Source organism: Alligator mississippiensis, chromosome 7 (genome assembly GCF_030867095.1).
Source record: "Alligator mississippiensis isolate rAllMis1 chromosome 7, rAllMis1, whole genome shotgun sequence".
Lineage (NCBI taxonomy): Eukaryota > Metazoa > Chordata > Crocodylia > Alligatoridae > Alligator > Alligator mississippiensis.
In genome coordinates, this window is record NC_081830.1 from 34,141,188 (window position 1) to 34,161,053 (window position 19,866).

At 48.5% G+C, this 19,866-nt stretch overlaps 1 protein-coding gene across 1 annotated transcript; it reads right to left on the reverse strand.

The window, feature by feature from the left end:
* Positions 1-4,320: 4,320 nt before the first annotated feature.
* On the reverse strand, positions 4,321-5,241 carry LOC106739297 (olfactory receptor 14A16-like). The gene is given in 1 exon segment (XM_059731830.1): positions 4,321-5,241. A coding segment is annotated over 1 exon segment (921 nt).
* Positions 5,242-19,866: the final 14,625 nt, after the last annotated feature.

Genomic DNA, 19,866 nt, shown 5'->3' on the forward strand with positions numbered 1-19,866 from the left:
GCGGGCTTAGTTTAAAGCCCGGTGGAGCAGGTCAGCCAGTCTGGCTGAGAAGAGCCTCCTCCCTAGGGGAGAGGGGTGGAGACCATCTCTTCCCAGCAGCTCGCTGCCTCTCTCGCCAAAGAGCGGGCTGTGGTCATGAAAGCCAAAGCCTTCCTGACGACACCAGCGCCGCAGTCTTTGGTTGACCACATAGATCCTCCTGTCCCTTCTCAGCCCATAGCCTGAGACTGGGAGGATCGACGAGAACACCACCTGTGCCTCCAGACCCTTAAGCCCCGCTCCCAAATATCTGTAGCACCTCATGATCTGGCTGGGAGTGCTCCAAGCCATGTCATTGGTGCCCACATGAATAAGGAGCATGGGATAGTGGTCTGTGGGTTTGAGGAGCTTGGGGATCCTCTCCGCAATGTCCTGGATGCGGGCCCCCAGGAAGCAGCAGACTTGCCGGGCTAAGGGGTCGGGGTGGCAGATTGCCCCCTCAGTCCCCCTCAGGAGGGAGTCTCCCACAACAAACACCTTACGTTTTGTCTTGGGGAGAGCAGGGGCGGGAGCTGCAGTTGGGCCCATGTTGCCTGTGGGGGCCGGCAACTCAGCAGGCTCTGCTGGGGCAGCAAGAGGTGCGTACCTGTTGCTCAGTTCTGGCGGGGGAGGGGCTTGGTGCAGCGGGCCTTAGGGCCCTTGACCACCTTGGTCCATGCCCCTGGCTGGACACAGCAGGAGGTCCCAGAGTCCTCCTTTGGCGTGGAGGGAGACTGTGATCTACCCTCTGCCTCCCGGGGGAGAAGGGCCTGGCAGTAGGAGTCTATCTCCTGCTCGCAGTCCCTGATGGCATGCAGTCTCTGGACTGTGGCCTGGAGCTCCTCCAGCTGGCGCACCAGAGACCCCAAAAGGGAGCAGACCCCGCAAGGGGAGGTCGCCATGCTCCCAGGCCCCAGAGCCTGAAAAAGGGACAGGCAGCCCCGCAGCCGAGAGCCAGGGGCTCCGTCTGGGTGGAGCCTGGGAGCAGGGGCTCTGTCTGGGTGGCCGTCTCTGAGGTGCCAGAGGGGGGGGCCGCGGAGCACGAGGGGACCCTCGGGGTGCGGCGCGTGCCCATCCGTGTCATGCCTCTGGTAGGCTGGCTCTGGCTGGGGCTGTCTACCCTGGGGGGTGCGCAGGCAGGGTCCGGGGCCCTCCTGCACACCCTCCCGTGCTAACTCACGTGCCGGCAGAGAAGCACGCCTGTTTGCGCAGCTCCGGTCGCATGGCTCCCTGGGGGGCTGGGCGAAGTAGGGGCCTGGGCGGGGCTTGACCCGGCCCGGCTCCACTCAGCCGCCGCCTCCCACACACACACTAAGGGGTTAGCCCCCTCTCTTCACGGGCCCCGCTTACCCCAGCTGTGCTGGGGGTCAGCGGGGGGCTTCGTGGCTGCTGGAGGGTTTCTGGGGGGCTTCGGTGGGGCCATGGATGGGGTGCCCAAAAATAAAAAGATGGGAGGTTAAATTCATCCAGAAACTCAAGAGGAGGTTCTGGAGGTGGAAGTGGAGGTGGAGGGGCTGCAGCCTGGCATACTCGAGCATCAGGTGAGCCAGGGTCTCCCTCTGCCTGCTGAAGGGGCAGGAGACTGGGGTGACTGTGAAGCTTGCCGCTTCTATTTGAGCTGCTGAAAGTGCAAGTGCCTACCTGTGTGGACATGCCTTGTGGGTCTGTCCTCTCAGGCTCTTCCATAGATCTCTCACTCTGTCTCTTTTCAGCAGTTCTCTGAAGTCCTCACACTTTCTTCTGGGCCTTAACTTTGACTGTGTGAGTCTCCCTTAACTTTCAGCCTTTCTTTCCCTTGACAGACCTTTTATAACTCTAATAGCACTACTGTAACCATATCCTTTCTGGGCTGCAGACTTCATAATCCATGCTTGTCAGTGGCCCCCTTCTAACCTTGCTTTCTGCAAACCAATCCAGCAAAGCACTGACTTTTTCTGACAGCAAAGCAACTGTTCCTGCAGCCTGGTTTTACAATTACCACAGCGAACTCCACTTCTGGGGTTTCCTTATAACAACTAGATCCATCAACAGACCACATACAATCTTTTAGGATACTTTTTCCAGCCCTAAAAAAGAACTTCAAAACTCCAATAAGACCCACTTCCCCCCATGGCTCAGCACATCTCCTTCTGCTCAAAATAACTTCTCAGAGAAAAAAACCTTATGTTTACACAACTGCACTCTATGTTTTTGTAAACGCTTCCTGCCTTAACATACTTGTCTCCCCTGTGTCCCCTAGGATGATTGGCCACCTCCAAAAAGCAAATTTTAGTGGCATACAGGATCACAAGGCATCTGTTTCACATCCCCCATCCCTGATCTTGGGCCGGGGCTGGACCCTTCCTGCTCTTTTTTTAACTGTATCCAAGCTCCTTGAAGCTGCTTTGACTGGTTAACATTCTGGCTTGCACCTGTAACTTCCACTTTATTGTCTCCAGAGCAAACACACAACACTGCTTCGGGCACTTTCTGCAACCTTGCTTACAAATGTCTTGGAGTCCCAATAACTTTCTTGGCTCTTTCACATAGTTCTTCAGCAGAGAGGTTAATTCTCTCTGCTCCTGGCTTCCTATCATACTTGTGATAGGAGGTTACCTTACTTAAGCCAAGTGGACTTCAGCATGTACCGTTGTTTAAACCATGGACCTCAGGCACTCTCCAAGACTAGGTTGCTACTCTGCCTTCCTTGAAGTTGATGCTCCTGCCACCAACACACCAGAACCTCAGGAGGTTCTGAAAATTTGTATTGAGTCTGGTTTTGTAACATTTCAGCATCTAACCTTCAGGACTGAGCCACAAAAAAATGCATTGAGGAGGAAGAGGACCCACCCAACTTTTGCATTAACAGTTTTTCAATGACTCAAGTGGGAGTTGTGGGGAGTGGATAGGATCATTCTTAGCCGCTAAGGTCCACTTGTATATCTAAAAGATGGAACACAATCCAACTCTGTATGCTGTTCCTGAGGATAGCCAGAACCAGCCCAGACTTATCTGCAGGCTGCTTTTGCCTATGCTGCCCGGCTGCATTCGCAGCCAGAACCAGACATGGGTATTTAGCTTAGAACCCTAGTTGGAACTACCATACAGTTTCAGCTTATACACAGGTCTTCACCCATAGTCTTATAGCTTCACCCCAGTATGAGTCTTGGCTGACCTCTCTAGAGAGGTTCACTCTGTATCAACAAATTCCCTGATTGGTCAGGTTACTGCCCCTGAGAGCTGGCCCCAGAGTCCCAGTCCCCAGTTGTTGGCACTGGACTGGATTCCAGTCATGGAGTCAGTCACAGAGTCCCCCTACTGTCAGAGTTACCAACTGTGGCTCTGTGACTGGGACCCAGCCCAGTGCCAACTTACCAGTATGTCATTGGTGTTAAAACCACAGACTGTTCTGGTTTCTCAAAATAACTGGTGGGATCAAGATCTGTCCCCAGTTCCCCATGTCAGCCTTATGTTTCTCCATGTGTGCCTGTGGCACACATAGGACTGAGGGTCGAGGAGTCACATAGTATTAACAAAAACCATAATAAGAACTCTATGGCAAGCCCATAGGACTGTCTTATGCAGAATACCAAACAGTTCCTAGTAGGTGTTAACAAGAAATAAGGGAAAAACAGATCAAGGTAATGGTCAAGATTTATCCCAGGTCCAAAGGCATAGATTTTCATGGAACACCTGGTGTTTGACCTGGTTGAGGAACCTTCAATTGACTCTGTAGAAGTCTGTTCAAAGACAGTGAAAGCTAGGGTTTGGAGGTGCTGCTGTGAGATGAAAGAGTGCAAATTAGAACTAGATGTGGTAGACAGTCTAGATTTTTACCTCTGTAAGTGACTTCAGTTTTCATAGAGACAGCATGGAGTTATCATGTTATCATCAATTATGCTACAAGTCGATTATATCAGTAAAGGCACACAGCATATCATTTAAATCATCAGAGAACTGGGAACACCCATGGATGGATCCAGAATTTCCTAAAGTGGTTGGTGGGGGACAGTGGGGATCTGGGCAGAGAGCAGGAGAATGGAGTGGGGGAATGTCTCTGACTGACATGTCCCCACTCTCCTCCCCTGTAGGTGTCTCACACCAACTTGGAGCAGATGCTGGAGGAACCTGTGTGTTACTGCTGCTGCCCCCTGCTGAGCCTGGTGCTCTTTGTAGCCACTGCCTGCAGATGGAGTAGGGAAGAAGCAGCTCTGGGGACTGCTGGTGGACAGTGGTGGCAGCAGCAGTGGAAGGGGTAAAACCACACTGCAGCACCACCCCACGCTCTGGCTCCATCCCTGGGAATGTCTTATTCTTGGTGAATTACCTGCACTGGATCATTTTCTTCAGGGCACATTTAAGGTCCTTGTTCCTCATGCTGTAAATTATTGGATTGATTATTGGAGGCAGAACAGAATAGAGAATGGCTGCTATGAGATCAAGAGCTGATGGGGATCTGGATATAGGTTTCATATAGGCAAAGGTACCAGTGCTAATAAACAAGGAGACCACAATGAGGTGAGGAAGGCAGGTAGAGAAGGCTTTGTCCTGGCCTTGCTCAGATGGGATTCTGAGAACTGTGCTGAAGATCTGAATGTATGATACAATTAGGAAAACAAAACAGACAAAGGTTATACACACACCAACAGCAATTATTCCAAGCTGTCTAAAGTATGAATCAGAGCAAGTGAGCTTGAGTAGCTGGGGGATTTCACAGAAGAACTGGTTGATGATATTAGCTTGGCAGAAAGATGCACTGAAGGTGTTACCAGTGTGCAGAGCAGAATATAGAAAACCACAGATCCATGCACTGGCTGTTATTTGGATGCAAGCTCTCCTGTTCATGATTGTCTCATAGTGCAGTGGTTTGCAGATGGCAACGTATCGATCTTATGCCATGATGGTAAGGAAAGAGAAGTCAGCTGCAAGGAAGAAGAAGAAGAAAAGGACTTGGACGACACATCCAGCATAGGAAATTGACCTGGTGTTCAGCAGAGAATTGGCTATTGATTTGGGGATGGTGACAGAGATAGTTCCGAGGTCTAGGATGGACAGATTCATCAGGAAGAAGTACATAGGGCTATGAAGGTGGTGGTCGAGAACTATAACCATGATAACTAGGAGATTCCCAATCAGGGATGCCATGTATGCCACCAGAAAGAGAATGGTGTGTAAAATCTGCAGCTCCCAAGTGTTGGAGAACCCCAGGAGGAGAAATTCAGTCACTGTGGTCCAGTTGGACATTCTCCTTCCCATGTAATGTGTGATGGCTATGGAGAGAAGGAAGAAGGTAACAGTCAGGATCAGAGAAACATAGGTAATGACCCTGTTTCTCCTGTTTATAATGACCTCAGCAAGGACAGAAACTTTTCACTTATTGTAAGAAAAATCGCCATTGGAACTATTGAATTTTTCCACCCCAAATTTGTATATTTACAATATATACAAGGCAGCATTAAGAAAATTGAAAATTGACAGGTTTTGCCTGAAATTTTTCAGCTTTGTTTTACACTGCTTAGTTTACAATATATATATTTATCAAATTCCGCCTCCTGGAGTTCCCTGGCACTTGGGAGCTGCATCATCATAAGTGGCAGCTTATATGCAATGTCTCCCTACCCAGGCTCAACAGGTAGAAAGCCTGCCACCTAATTACAAGTGATTTGTGACTGCCAAACCCTGACTAGACTTCCCTTTTTGTTTGCATCATGCAGCTCTATCACTTGTCTCTTGGGCATGGTCTGTGTCTAACTATATCTATGATATACTTACCTCTTTACAGCAGATGGATGTCTCTTGCAGCAGTTTGGGCAAATGTGCATTGCAGGAGTTTGCAGAGAGCAGGAGACCTGGGCTCCTCCCTTACTGACTTCCTATATGCCCCTGGCAAGGTCAAGATTGACAGATTGTGACTAGTTGGTTCAGCACTGATTATGAATTTCCAGGCACTGTTAGACATCGTATAGGCTATTAACCAGGGTCCTTGTTCCTTGATAAAACATCTTCTAAGTATTCCTACAGAACAGAAATAAGCACAGATGCAATAAAATATATGGATTTGAAATTCTGGTAATATTCCACATTATTGATTTCCTCAACAGTGTCTCCAGATAACCAAGAATTACAAAACATGTCCTTGTCTTCACCATTTTTTACCTTTATTTCAAAAAGAAAAAAAACTCTAATAGTATTTTTTTCAGGTGTTAATATAAGGAGTTTTCAGTAGGAAATAGCAAAAATATTCTAGCTATTACAAATTAAAATAATTTTGGTGATAGGGCTTTGATGAAAAGTCAGAATTAAGTGCAGGAAGCACTGAATATCTATACAGTTATAGATAGTTTGAATAAATTGACAGCAAATTCTTTAAAGAATATGAGTTGTGATTTATATTTAGGTTCTTAAATTTTCCTTTTATGTGAATCCCCGACTAGAAATGATTGAAATAACAAACATACTTCATGGCCGTGTGTTTCTTTTTCTCAGCCTACACTATGGTCCATCTCCAGTGGCTCATTGCCTCATTGCCTGTGTTCCTATCTAATAACCATTTTCCTACCACTTATAGAACTGGATAGAAAAGGCACAGTTATCTCAGCAGCCATCTACTCTTCATTCTGAGATGAAACTGGCAGAAGTAGAATCAAACTGGTTGCTCTCTGAAGATGACCTGGCTGTAGCTGAACTTAATGTTCTACTAATAAGGGATGTAAGAAGGCTGTTTATCTATGTCGTTCTTTTAACGCCTGGTGGGACTTATTCCCTAGACACATTGCACACAGATCAGGAGCAGAGGCCCAGAGGCAAACCTTCCATAAGTTAGTTACCTTTTTTCATGCTGCACTTGGCTGAGTGAATTTCCTCCCCACCAGTGAACTGGGGTGGTTCTGGATATCCTCAGGAAGAGCACACAGAGTTGGATTCATAGATTCATAGATGTTAGGGTTGGAAGAGACCTCAATAGATCATCGAGTCCGACCCCCTGCATAGGCAGGAAAGAGTGCTGGGTTTAGATGACCCCAGCTAGATGCCTATCTAACCTCCTCTTGAAGACCCCCAGGGTAGGGGAGAGCACCACCTCCCTTGGGAGCCCATTCCAGACCTTGGCCACTCTAACTGTGAAGAAGTTCTTCCTAATGTCCAATCTAAATCTGCTCTCTGCTAGCTTGTGGCCATTATTTCTTGTAACCCCCGGGGGCGCCTTGGTGAATAAAACCTCACCAATTCCCTTCTGTGCCCCCGTGATGAACTTATAGGCAGCCACAAGGTCGCCTCTCAACCTTCTCTTGCGGAGGCTAAAAAGGTCCAGGTTCTCTAGTCTCTCCTCATAGGGCTTGGCCTGCAAGCCCTTAACCATATGAGTGGCCCTTCTCTGGACCCTCTCCAGGTTATCCACATCCCTCTTGAAGTATGACGCCCAAAATTGCACGCAGTACTCCAACTGCGGTCTGACCAGCGCCCGATAGAGGGGAAGTATCACCTCCTTGGATCTGTTTGTCATGCATCTGCTGATGCATGATAAAGTGCCATTAGCTTTTCAGATGGCTTCATCACACTGCTGACTCATGTTCATCTTGGAGTCCACTAGGACTCCAAGATCCCTTTCCACTTCCGTGCCACCCAGCAGGTCATTTCCTAGGCAGTAGGTGTGCTGGACATTTTTCCTCCCTAGGTGCAGCACTTTGCACTTCTCCTTGTTGAACTGCATTCTGTTGTTTTCTGCCCATTTGTCCAACCTGTCCAGGTTTGCTTATAGCCTTTCCCTGCCCTCCGGCATGTCCACTTCTCCCCACAGTTTTGTGTCATCTACAAACTTGGACAGAGTACACGTCACTCCCTCGTCCAAGTCACTGATGAAGACATTGAAGAGTATCGGTCCAAGGACCGAGCCCTGCGGGACTCCACTGCCCACACCCTTCCAGGTCAAAACCGACCCATTCACTATGACTCTCTGGGTGCGACCCTCTAGCCAATTCACCACCTACCGGACTGTGTAGTCATCCAAGTCACAGCCTCTTAACTTGTTCACCAGTATGGTGTGGGATACCGTATCGAAGGCCTTCCTGAAGTCTAAGTATACAACAGCCACCCCTACTCCTGTGTCCAGGCGTTTTGTAACCTGGTCATAAAAAGAGACTAGATTAGTCAGACATGATCTGCCTGCTACGAACCCATGCTGGTTTCCCCTCAGCATAATTTGTCCTGCTGGGCTCTCGCAATTGTGAGCCTTGATAATTTTTTCAAAGACTTTCAAAGATTGTGTTCTGTCTTGTAGATATATAAGTGGACCTTGGTGGCTAAGAGTGATCCTATCCACTCCCCACAGCCCCCACTTGAGTAATTGAAAAACTGTTAAGTTGGGTGGGTTCTCTTCCTCCTCAATGCATTTTTTTGTGGCTCAGTCCTAAAGGTTAGATGCTGATGTGTTACAAAACCAGATTCAATACAGATTTTCAGGTACATGAACATGATGTAATATAATTGCTTTTAGACACTTAAGTCCACTTACAGGTCTAATACTTGGAATAGAAACTGGATCCCAGGGGGCTCTTGCCTCAGCCTGAGTCTTAAGCTTTCTTTAAAGCAATGATTCCCAACCAGGGTTCTGCGGCAATCTACGGTGCCTTGTGATCCTTTCAAGGATACCATGAAGTGCGGGCATTATTAGCACTCTTCAGGGTGCAACGGGGTTCACAAGATAAATCTGGAGACTTCAAATAGGAATTCAGCGTATTAAAAACATTTGGACATTTCATGGTCCTTCTGAGTTTTTTTGCAACAGAAGAATTATTTTATAATTTTTCTGTAGTAAAAAAAAAAAGGAGAAAACTAAGAGCTGGCATTTTCTGCAGGGAGTTTTGAGTCTTAAAAGGTTGAGAAGCACTGTTTTAAAGGGACCTCTCTGTTTGAGAAGGCAGATGACAGAGTCTGAATATGTTCAGACAGCTTCAGGAAGGCTCAGGAAGTTTCACAGATCCTTGCATGCCACTTCAACTTTGTCCCCCAGGACCTTAGGGCTATAAATTATTTTATGGCCTAGTACTTGGGAGAAAAGACTAGGGAGGATCTTACTGAGATTGCTTATCCTATTAATTGTGACTTTCTATGCAAAGAGATAGAGCAGCAGGTCAGTGCAGGTGGGGAGGGGAAGGGGGGCGGTGGTCCAGGCAAGGTCAGTTGAATCAGTCTGGAAGTTCTGTAGCCAGTAAAGAGAAGCATGACCCAGAGGCTGCTGAGCCAGCCACCTGCCCTCCCCCTGCCCCCTCTACTGCTCCTGAACAGGGGTGGTGAAAACCTCAGGAGAAACAATCTACTAGTTCTCAGCAGTGACTACAGAGAGGGAGGGTCCCAAAAGCACTGTCCCTGATTCAGGGTCTTCAGGTAGGCAGGTGCTGGGTAAGGGCAGTCATTCTGGTTGTATTCCCAATCTCTGAGTGCTCCAGTCTGTGCCAGAGCCCTCCAGATCTAGATCCAGACTTCAATCACGTAATGATTAATCTCTTTTATATCAGTGCCTTTCGCTCTTAAATAAAACATCTTTTCAAAGCTTTTTAACCAGAAAAATGACAATATTCAGAATTCATTCATCATCTTTTTGGAGCAAGGGAGGGATGTCAATTTCAATGACATGATTTTTTTGGTGTTAAAGTTGAATTTGAACTATTTATGCTGTGCTACTGGTTGCATGTGAGGCTGCATACAGTCTTATAAGCCACCTTTATTTTATGTCAGTATATTCTTAAAAACATGGAAAACATAAGAACTGAAAAGTAAAATGCAAGGGTTTTTTTGTTATTTTGAAACTATACTTTTCCATGTGAAATCTTGACCTTTTCATGACCACCTTTCTCAATTCTTCTCCTTGCAATTACTGTTGTTTGATTTTACTTTTTGTTGGGCTTATTAAGTAGATAAATTAATTCCTAACCACCTGAATTTTCCTATAAATGAGATACTAGCTTTGCCATCACCTGTGACTTACAGTTGCTCTATGTAGTTGCTTAGTGTAGCCACCAGATGGGGATATGATCACAAAGACTAGGCCAGAGGGACACAGGTATAATCTGAATTAAACTGGTGCTGCCTTAAAGAGGGCAGTCAAACTCACAACATAAATGCATGATAGAGTGATGGTTTATTACCTGTGGGGAAGGTTTATAAATCAGTCATTGCCAGAAAGAGTTGCAGCTCTGCTAAGAGCCAAGAGGTAATTTCCAACATTTGGCCTTTAAAATGTAGAGTGATGGATCATTTCATATTCCCCAAGACAGGCTTGGATTTTGGGATTATGTCCCACTGTCCCCAGGGATGCCCTGAAATTGAACTTGAACCTTAGATTTGAAGAATCCTTCCTGGATTTGCACCAAGTAGCATCCTGCTGGATCCACTAAGAGGATAAAGCAAGACTCAGCCTAGTGCCACAATCAGGCAGTTGCACTGGTTCCAGAGCACTGTGGAGCATTGGAGAGACTGTTCCAGATTTTGGTTCTTGAAAGTTGGCTGTTTTAATTTCATGATGTCCCACTGTATTGTGGCCCTGCACTGGGCCCTCAGCCAATCCCATGGACTCTCTCAGAGACTTGGAGTGGCAGCACAAGGCTTCCTTTACTCCATAAGACCAGTACCAGAAATTCTTACATTCTCAGAGCTAAATTCTTCAAAACACTTACCCAGGTCAAGGGTCTAGAATCTGTTCCCAAATCTTCCATTGGTGGAGGCATGAGTGTAAACAAGTTATACAATATCTGTATATATCAGTTCCCCAGTCACTTCAGTCACTTTGCTGTGATTTTCAAAGAACTTCAATGAATGTAAACACACAAATCCAGTTAATATTTTCTCTAATATCGAAATGGTTCTCAGTGAAAATTCTCATTTATTTTTCTCAAATAATAATCAAAACCCTTTTAGACAAAGTAGGCTCTTTTTTCTTTCTCTGAAGAAAAATGAACAGTACAGGGAAAACATATATCTTACTAAGACTTACACAAAAACATGAATTATGTCAATGTTAAAACCTGGAATTGGTTCTAAATGCTTATTTAGTGCATTCATTCCTTACATTTCTTTGAAAATTCTAGCTGAAATTTACCAGCTTTATGTCTAAATCCCAAGTCCTTCCAAGAAACAGAATAAAAGTGTCATTTGAAATTTGGGTTTAAATAATTAATTCTCACCAATTTGTCAATATTATCAAAACAGCAATTACAAACTGTGAAGAATCTCATAAATATATTAATTTAGCTCACAAAGAAATGATACATCATGTATATCAACTCTTAAGGAATGAAAATTCACAGCCTCAGAACTAGTCAAATTTTACCTGTCACAGGAAAATAAAGGCTTGTGTTTGTAAAATAATAGATTCAGCGTTAGTTCAGTATTAGAAATTTAGGCCTCATTGACTCTGAAGTGCCTAAGTAACTTTTTCAAAATGTAACTTTGACTTCTGAGTCACTTAAGCACTTTTGAAGATTTTACCATTTTTCTTTCAATATTTTCCTCTGTAAGAAGCTTAGTTAAGTACCCCAGGATTTCTTAAAATAATATATTTTCTTTCTGAGGATGTCTCTCAGAGCCTTTTTGACTTTCTTGTTCCGGAGGCTATAGATGAAAGGGTTCAACAATGGAGTCATCACTGTGTTCAGGATACTGGCTGCTCTGTTGAGGTCCAAAGAGTGGCTTTTCCTGGGTCTAATGCAGATGAAGATTAGAGCGTCCATAGAAAAGTGCTACCACAACGATGTGTGAAGTGCAGGTGGAGAAAGCCTTCTGTCGCAGGGCACCTCGGTACCCCTGCTCCTAGAGTGGAGAAACTGCCAGGGAGCGAGTGAGCGCGCCCTGGCCTGACATGACGAGCCCAGCTGAGGCTGGCTCAGGTAATGAGCGCAGCTGCGGGTTGCCGGAGCAACTAAGGGGAGCCAGCTGCCTGTAGGGGGCAGGGCCTGGCCCTTATAAAGCTCAGGGCTGAGGCCAGGCTGGCAGTTCTCTGCCAGCAGCCGGAGAGGCAGGAGCTCCCTCGGCCGAGATATGGGAAGGAGCCTAAGTTGCAAGTACAACTCAGGATAGCCCTGGAGGCTTGAGCTATGATGAGGAGTTATGGCCAGGCTTGCATTTGTGTTACAGCCTAGGGGCTTGTGGTTTTGCGTTGTGTTATTACACCCGGAGGCTTGGGTGAGGCTGTAGGGGTTGGAGGAGGCCTCAACTATAGGGACCCCAGAGAGTGTGGGGTGCCCTAGCGCCAAGAGGGCGCATTATCCTCAATCACTCGCACGCCAGTGCGTGAGCAACTGGCGGCGAGGAGCGCGGCCAGTGGGTCACGGGCGCAACCCGTAGGTTGCAGATGGGGACCTAGACCCCGGATTGCATGTGGGGGAACATAGACCCCGAAGGCGCAGCTCGCACGCCACTGCGCGAGCAGCTGGTGGCGAGGAGCGCGGCCAGTGGGTTGCGGGCGCAACCCGTAGGTTGCGGACGGGGACCGAGACCCCGGATTGCGTGAGGGGGGAACATGGCCCCCCGGCCCCAGGAAAGGGGCAGTATTACTGAGTAGCCCAGTGTGGGCACGGCGAGCCCCAGAGAGGGAGAACGCCTTTGTACGTTATTGAGTAGCCCAGCGTGGGCGCGGCGAGCCCCAGAGAGGGGGAACACCATTGTGTTTTATTGAGTAGCCCAGCATGGGCGCGGCGAGCCCCCAGAGAGGGGGAACGCCATTGTGTTTTATTGAGTAGCCCAGTGTGGGCGCGGCGAGCCCCAGAAAGGGGGAACGCCATTGTGCTTGGTTGAGAAGCCCAGTGTGGGCGCACGGGCATAGCGAGCCCGGCCGCAGGCCAGTGCGGCAATCCCCCCCTCAGACCAAGGCAGGGTGCTGCGGTTGCCCCTGAGAAGACAGGGAGTAGCAGTGCAGGGAGCCAGAGTCAGGGAGGGTGTCCGTGCGGTTGGCCCATAGGACCGGTGGCCTGCTGGAGAGTCCCGGAGCGGAACCACACCAGCAGGGGAGGCCCAGAGTGGTCTAGACGGGAGCCCCAGCTAGAGGCTGGGCACGAGAGAGGGAGCCCAGAGTGGGCCATATTAGAGAGGAGGCCCGGGAAGCGGGCGTATAGACCGAACAACGTCCTTTACATCTGCGAGGCTTGGGGCGTGGTATCAGGGGAGGTAGGAGCCACGCATAGCCCATAAGGCTAGGGCGCTTGGGTAGTGCCCATTGTATGGGGAGACCCACGAGGGGTCCAGGAGCTGACAGGCCCGAGGAAACACAAGGCAGCCTCCCTATTACATATATTCCATCAAGACGTGGCAGGCGAGAATGGAGGGTGCCCTCGGGCCGGAGTAGCGCGGCGAGAGGGCCTCAAGGAGATCACGGCCCTCCGCGAGGACCCCGCCGTGACACCTTCTTATAGCCAGTGGCAGATGGGATTCTGAGGACTGTTGCAATGATGAAGGTGTAGGACACCACTGTCACCAGAAGTGAACTTGGAGCAAGGCTGACATGGCACCTCGATGATATGTGTGTCAGAACATGATAACTTGACCAATGGTGCCACATCACAAAAGAAATGGTTTATGACGTTGGGGCTACAATATGGTAGCTGACTTACTAGGTTGGTGGGTGTGATCAAAGCTAGGGACCCCCAGGTCCATGATGCAGCCACCAGCTGACAGCAGATGAAAGTACTCATGATTATGGCATATCTCAGTGGGTTGCATATGGCCACGTACCGGTCAAAAGACATGACAGCAAGGAGGAAGAACTCAGTAGAACCTGTCAGGAAGAAGCATGCCTGAGTAATGCAGCTAGAGAAAGATATACTTTTCCTGTTACTTACCATGCTTGTCAATAGGGCTGTGGGAAGCTTCAGGAGCTGATTCAATTCAGAGGTGATTTGGCCCAATTCGGTGGCTGAATCTCCTAATTAAATCAGGAGACCAATTAAAAGGTCCAAATCAATTCGAAGCTCTCCAAATTGATTCAGAAAAGACTCAGAGATCTTTGGCGATTCAGGCAGTCCTCTGCTGGCTGCAGCAGAGAGCTAGACCTGGAATCCATGCTGGTAAGCAGGGGGCGGGGGAGGGGACCATGGGAGGATCCCTGCCAGGCCCCATCCTCTGCCTGTTCCCTCAGCCCCCCTGAGCACCCCCTGACCTCTGCCCACTCTCCCCTCCCCCATTACCGTGCCCAGACCCAGCTCCCAGTTCCTTAAATAAAAACCCCCACTCACTGACTGCTGCCAGGTGGGGGGGGTGATACCCACTTCCCTCAGTGCCCCACACCATGTGAAGGGCTCTTCCATGAGCCCCTGACCCTTGCCCGCTCTCCCAGCCTACCCCCATGGCTGCCCCATCTGCCCCACCTCCTGGCCCTTAAAAAAAAAAAAAAAAAAAAAAAAAAAGTCCTAACTCACCAGCTGCTTCATTGGCCATTGAAGCTTCTGGGGACTCCTGGCAGAGTCCCCCATGCAGCACAGGGCAGTGGGAATTGCCCCCCACCTGGCAGCAGCTTGTGAGTTCGGGTTTTTACTTTTTTTTTTTTTTTTTTTTTAAGGGACGGAAGCTGGGGTGGGCGGGGCAGCCATGGGGGGCAGGGAGCTGGGAGAGTGGGTGGGGGTTGGAGGGCTCATGGCAGAGCCCCCCATGTGGTGTGGGGCAGTGGGGATCTAAAGCAATTTGGAAGCCTACCAGTGCCTCTATCATCATCATAAAATAAATTCTAAATATCTATACATTTTGGCATTTACTTTTGGGTTTTTTGTCATAGAAAAATCAAACCTGCCCCTGTTGTGAGACAATAGGGGGTGCTACTATATTAAGTCACCTGCCTCACTGTGCCCAACCAAAATCACACTTCAGGTGTCTCCCCTGGGGATCCCACTTCTGGCTTCCCCCCTTCCTGGACCACACCCACAAGCCTGGGGTAATCGCTGCCACCACCCAGGCTCCTGTCTCTGTTAGGGCTCTGTGCAGCCTGGGGTACACAGATCCTGCAATCTTGGGGGTGCTTAGCCCCACCATGGTATCTTAGGGTGGTTCTGTTCACCTGAAGTATTCAAAGGTAACTTCCTCTGCTGGAGAACAAGTAAAAAGAACTTGTGCACATTAGCTAGCTGAACAAAGGGAGCTATAAAGGCTGTCTGACCTCTCTCTCCTCTGGAATTCACAGCCAGCATGTTTCATGCAGGTAACTTTTGCTTTTATTAATCAGGGAGAGGGAGAATGGAGGAGGAGTACAAGATAGAAAAGTACTAGACAAAAAAAGTGCCTTGAGCAAAACAGAATAGGCTTGTTGGCCCTTTTAACACATGGCTAAAGATACATAACCCTAGTATACTGGCTAAATTTCAGGTAAGTTACTCACATATACATCCAGAGAATTCTCAAGGCCCAAGTTTCTGTGTGTGTTTCCAAAATGCCTTCCTGAGGATGCTCCTAGACTGGGTGACTTGACACTTAAAATACCTTTTCTGACCTCATCACCTGGCTTCAACCAGAAGCAAGCCTTATTGGAACCCAGCTGAGGCAGACCAATCCTTTTAAAAGTCATCAGCATCCCCAGGTGGAATGACCAGGATTGCATAGGTTGTGCAGTGGGAAACTCAGGACAAAGGAAGAGTAAGCTCCACCCCCACTATGGAATTTTTACAACCCAGTCACTTAGCTTGGCCAGGTGGATCCAGCAGCCAGAGTTTGAAAACAGAGGGGGCTGGCCAGACTCAGAGCAGGGAGGCAGACAAAAAGGGGGTATTTCTTGACAGCCCCTAACCCCTTTACTCACGAGGAAGTGCGGTGCTGAGCAGCACTGATATGCCAGTGATCTGCCACCGCCCTTGCCTCTCAATCCACAGACCACTCCCTTGCTCCAGCCCCCTCACTCCTGACCCGCAGTCCCTGCCTGCTCCCACTAGCTCCCTCCCAGACACAGTTCTGCCCCAGCACCAGGGCATGAGTCCAGCTGCAGCTGTTCCACTTGCTGCTTTTTGTCTCTGAGCAGTGCCAGCCCCTGCTGTTCTGCTCTCTGCCCCGTCCTGGGAAGTCCTCAACTGGGGAGCAGGGACTGAGCTGGGCCCCTTCCTGCCAGGCCAGCATCCCCCTGCACAGGCAGTTTTAGGGGGGCAGAGGGGCTCTAATCCTGGCTCTGGCAGCCTTTCCTACCCAGAGTACTCCCACATCCCTGATCCCCATCTCTCTCTGACACACCCCTGCTGCCACCTCCACCCCTTCCTTCAGCCCATCACACCCTTCAAATGGCTCCTAGGACTAGAAGCCCCTGTAGTGTGGGGCCAGATGTCCCAGCATGGGTCAGGGCTGCAGTGTGGTAGTTGGTCCTGCAGTTGCAGCTCCTGCCAGCAGGTCTCATCCCATGTGGCTGGCTGGGCATGCAGGGTGTGAAATTTGTGGTGGGAATGTGGGGTTTGGGGGGGAAGAGGTGTGGGGGTGGTTGTGGGGTTTGTGAGGGTGAGGTTTGTGGGGGGGATAGGGCTTGTGCAGGGGCTTGGGGTTATATGGGTGAGGGGTTTGTGGTGTGGCTTGGGTTTTGTGGGTGGATTGTGGGGGGACTGTGGCCCAGTGTGGGGAGGGCATGTTTGGGGGCTGCTCAGGTCAGGTGGTTCCCCTGGCCCCTGCAGGGCACAGCCCCTCCCACACAACTCATTGACTGCCCCCACACAGGGGCCACGTCTCCCCCTACAGAGGCCACAGCCTCTGTCCCAGCAGCAGCGGCCATTGGACACTCAAGGGCCCACTGTTGCAAGAGCTCTCTGCAACACAGTGTGGCATGGCCCGAGCTGTCTCAGACCCGGCACCACCTGTGCAGCTTGTCATGCATCTTGTCCGGCTAGGCAGGGGGCTGTGAGTCTTCAGACAGCACTGGGGCCACTTGGACTGTCACTCAGGGCCCAGCACTGCTTGCAGGGACTGCGCATCACACTGGGCTGGGTCCTGCCTCTATGAGCCCCATGTACCATTGGGCCAGGCCAGTTCTGTGGAGGCAGGACCCAGCCTGCCATGATGCATGGTTTTTGAGTGGTACTGGGCCCCAGGTGACAGCCTGAGAAGCCCCAGTACTGCCTGATGGTGCGTGGCCCCGTGACAAGCTGTACAGGTGGCCCCAGGTCTGAGATGGCTGGGGTGGTGCCACTCTGTGGGGGGCTCTGGCAGCAGCAGGCTCTGAGTGCCCAATGGCAGCTGCTGCTGTTTCAGGGCCCAGGGCTGTGGCCCCTGTGGGGGACCCATGCCCCCCAACCAGCCCCAACCCCCCCCCACAGTCCTGCCACACATCCACAGCCTCCCCCCTGTAGCATGAACTGATGTAGCTGATGTTAACATAGAGTGTAATAGTAATATACTGTAACCATGTTAGTCTTGTCCTGTAAGTAACTTGAAAACTCCATTTTGTATTCTTTGCTTGACATAAGTGAATGAACTCTGCATGCCCTTTATGTAAGAGCATATGTGAAAGGGTGAATGGTGAGAGAATGGCATACAGACGGGAAAAGAAGATTTAACTGTTTATGTAAGCAACAAGGTGCTAAATATAAGTTACCAGTCAGTAAACTAATTAATAAATGGCTGAAGAATTCCTTTGAGGCCTAGGGCACAAAGGAGATAACAAGGAGGAAGAATGCATACATCCTGCCAAATGGGCAGCAAGGACACTCCAAGGCTGAGATACCAATTTTTATGACTAAACTAACCTTGGGCTGAGATAAGCAGAAGATGGATGAAGAACAACTGCAAAAACAGAAACTGGGTATGGAAAACCACTGAAGCACTGAGACAAAGGATGCCAACCCCTATAAAACAGGACTTTAAAAATGCTAAGGTAGGCGAGTCTCTCTCAACTGCTGCTTTCTTCAATGCACAGATGCATCTGCTCACTCCACTCCAAGCTGCTATCTCCAGGATCTTTCTCTTTCAATAAGGGCTGACAGTGCCATTATTGAACAACTGCTGCTGGTAACTATAATATCTAAATAGAATGGTTGTTTTGTGTTTGTGTGCATCTGTGTGTAATGATATGCATAATGAACTGTGTGTGTTTATATGAGTGGTGTGTCCGTACCTCTATGTCTGATTCATGTAATCAGTAAACATGACACTTTGCCTTATCCCCCTTTATAAGGTCTTGCTCTTAATTTGATAAATTGGAAATTCAATTTCCCACCCCCACAATTCCTCCCAGCCCCAGTCCCTATTTACCAGGGACAGTGCCTGGGTCACGCCACAGCCTTGCAGTGCTCCTGCTTGCCCCAGCCTCCGCATCCGAACGCAGCATGCTAGGGAAGCAGGGGCACCATAGAGATGCTCTGGCCGAATGTCAGGGTGTCTCTGGAGGTCCAAGACCCAGCTTGCCTCAGGGTTGTTATTTCTTTTTTTGTGCCCTGTGCCACTCTTTTCTGGGTTGGGTTTTTTTTTTTTTTTTTTTGATACCTGGAAATCCATTTTTTTTGTTCTCAGCATGCCTCAACCATTTTTCATTCTCAGTGTACCTCTTGCAGCATCTCAAACTGGTTTGAGACGCTGCAAGAGGCATATGCATGCTCGCCTGGACGCACCCACAGAGGTCAGGACTCAAAAGTTTTCTCTGTTTCAAAGACTCTTACCCTCATCACTCTTTCTATCTTACAAATCCCCCTTCTTTTCTTTCCTTCATTATTTTATTATGCTAGCACAGGGATCCCATTTATAGATCCTTAGCCCCATTGCACTAGGCACGGTGCAAACTTTAGTTGACAAGCAGATAATTTTGACTTTTAAGAATTTTACTGTGATCCTGCAAACATACTCTTGAACATGTACAGGACAATTCAGATAATGAGAAATCAGAGAAGTACAAAGATCTTTGCAGGGTTGACCCTTTAGGCTCTTCTCTTCTCTCTTGATTCACCCAAGTAACGTCCTTGCCCAACAGACCTCTCACTTCAGGGTTAGGTACAGACATCCTGAGGCAGAATCAATTTAAGTTGCATGGTTTTCAGTAAGCAGCATAGTTTAGACTGGTAAGGAACAGAACACACACTTACCCTTTGGTGCGAGGGTGGAGAGTGTAAACCTTAGACCAGGTTCTGCCACTTTTAAATCAGTCTATGTATGCCAAAATTCTGTTCTGTTACAGGAATAATTTGCTTTTGTGTGCTGAACTTCTGTTACTTATCACTTATACCAGTAAAAGTATAATGTCTGTCCCTGGCCCAGAAAGAATAAAAAGTTAGTACCAGAGCTAGCATTAATTGCTGTATTTAAAATATCATAAAATCTAGACATATGAATGCTTTACTCAGTTTCTCTCCAGTAGATAATCCAGTATTGGTTCCAAACAAATTGTTAAACATGCTAAATATTGGTCTTCACTTCTCATTCTTCATGGATAAAGTTTGATAAATATTTACCATCAGGAATTAATGCTGGTTAGCAAGTGGTATCTTCTAGTTTCTGAATATGCTAGAAGCCTGTGGCAGTGAAGATCGCGCTGCCAGCCTGGAGGAGGAAGTAAGAAAAACCTCTGAAGAGAATAATAAGTGCTGGGGTGGGTGCCCCAAGCACGAATACTTACTGAAGAACCCAACAGGAGTAAAGGAACAGGATGTGTGGAGAGCAGGAACGCCCCAGTTTATTAGTTCCTTCTGGTTCTGGTTGGCTGGGTGCAGGACAGGGAATACTTAAAAACCACACCCCGCAGCAACTGGAAGTGGAGGAGAAGAGACAGACAGACAGACAGACAGACAGACAGACAGACAGACAGACAGACAGACATGGAGGGAACTCTGTGGAAAAAAGCCTTTATACTAAAAGGAGAATAGGAAAGACTGCCTCAAGAGGGGTAAAAGGATGAGAGCAAGGAGCTTTCTCCCTTTGAGAATCAGAGGAGTTTCCATA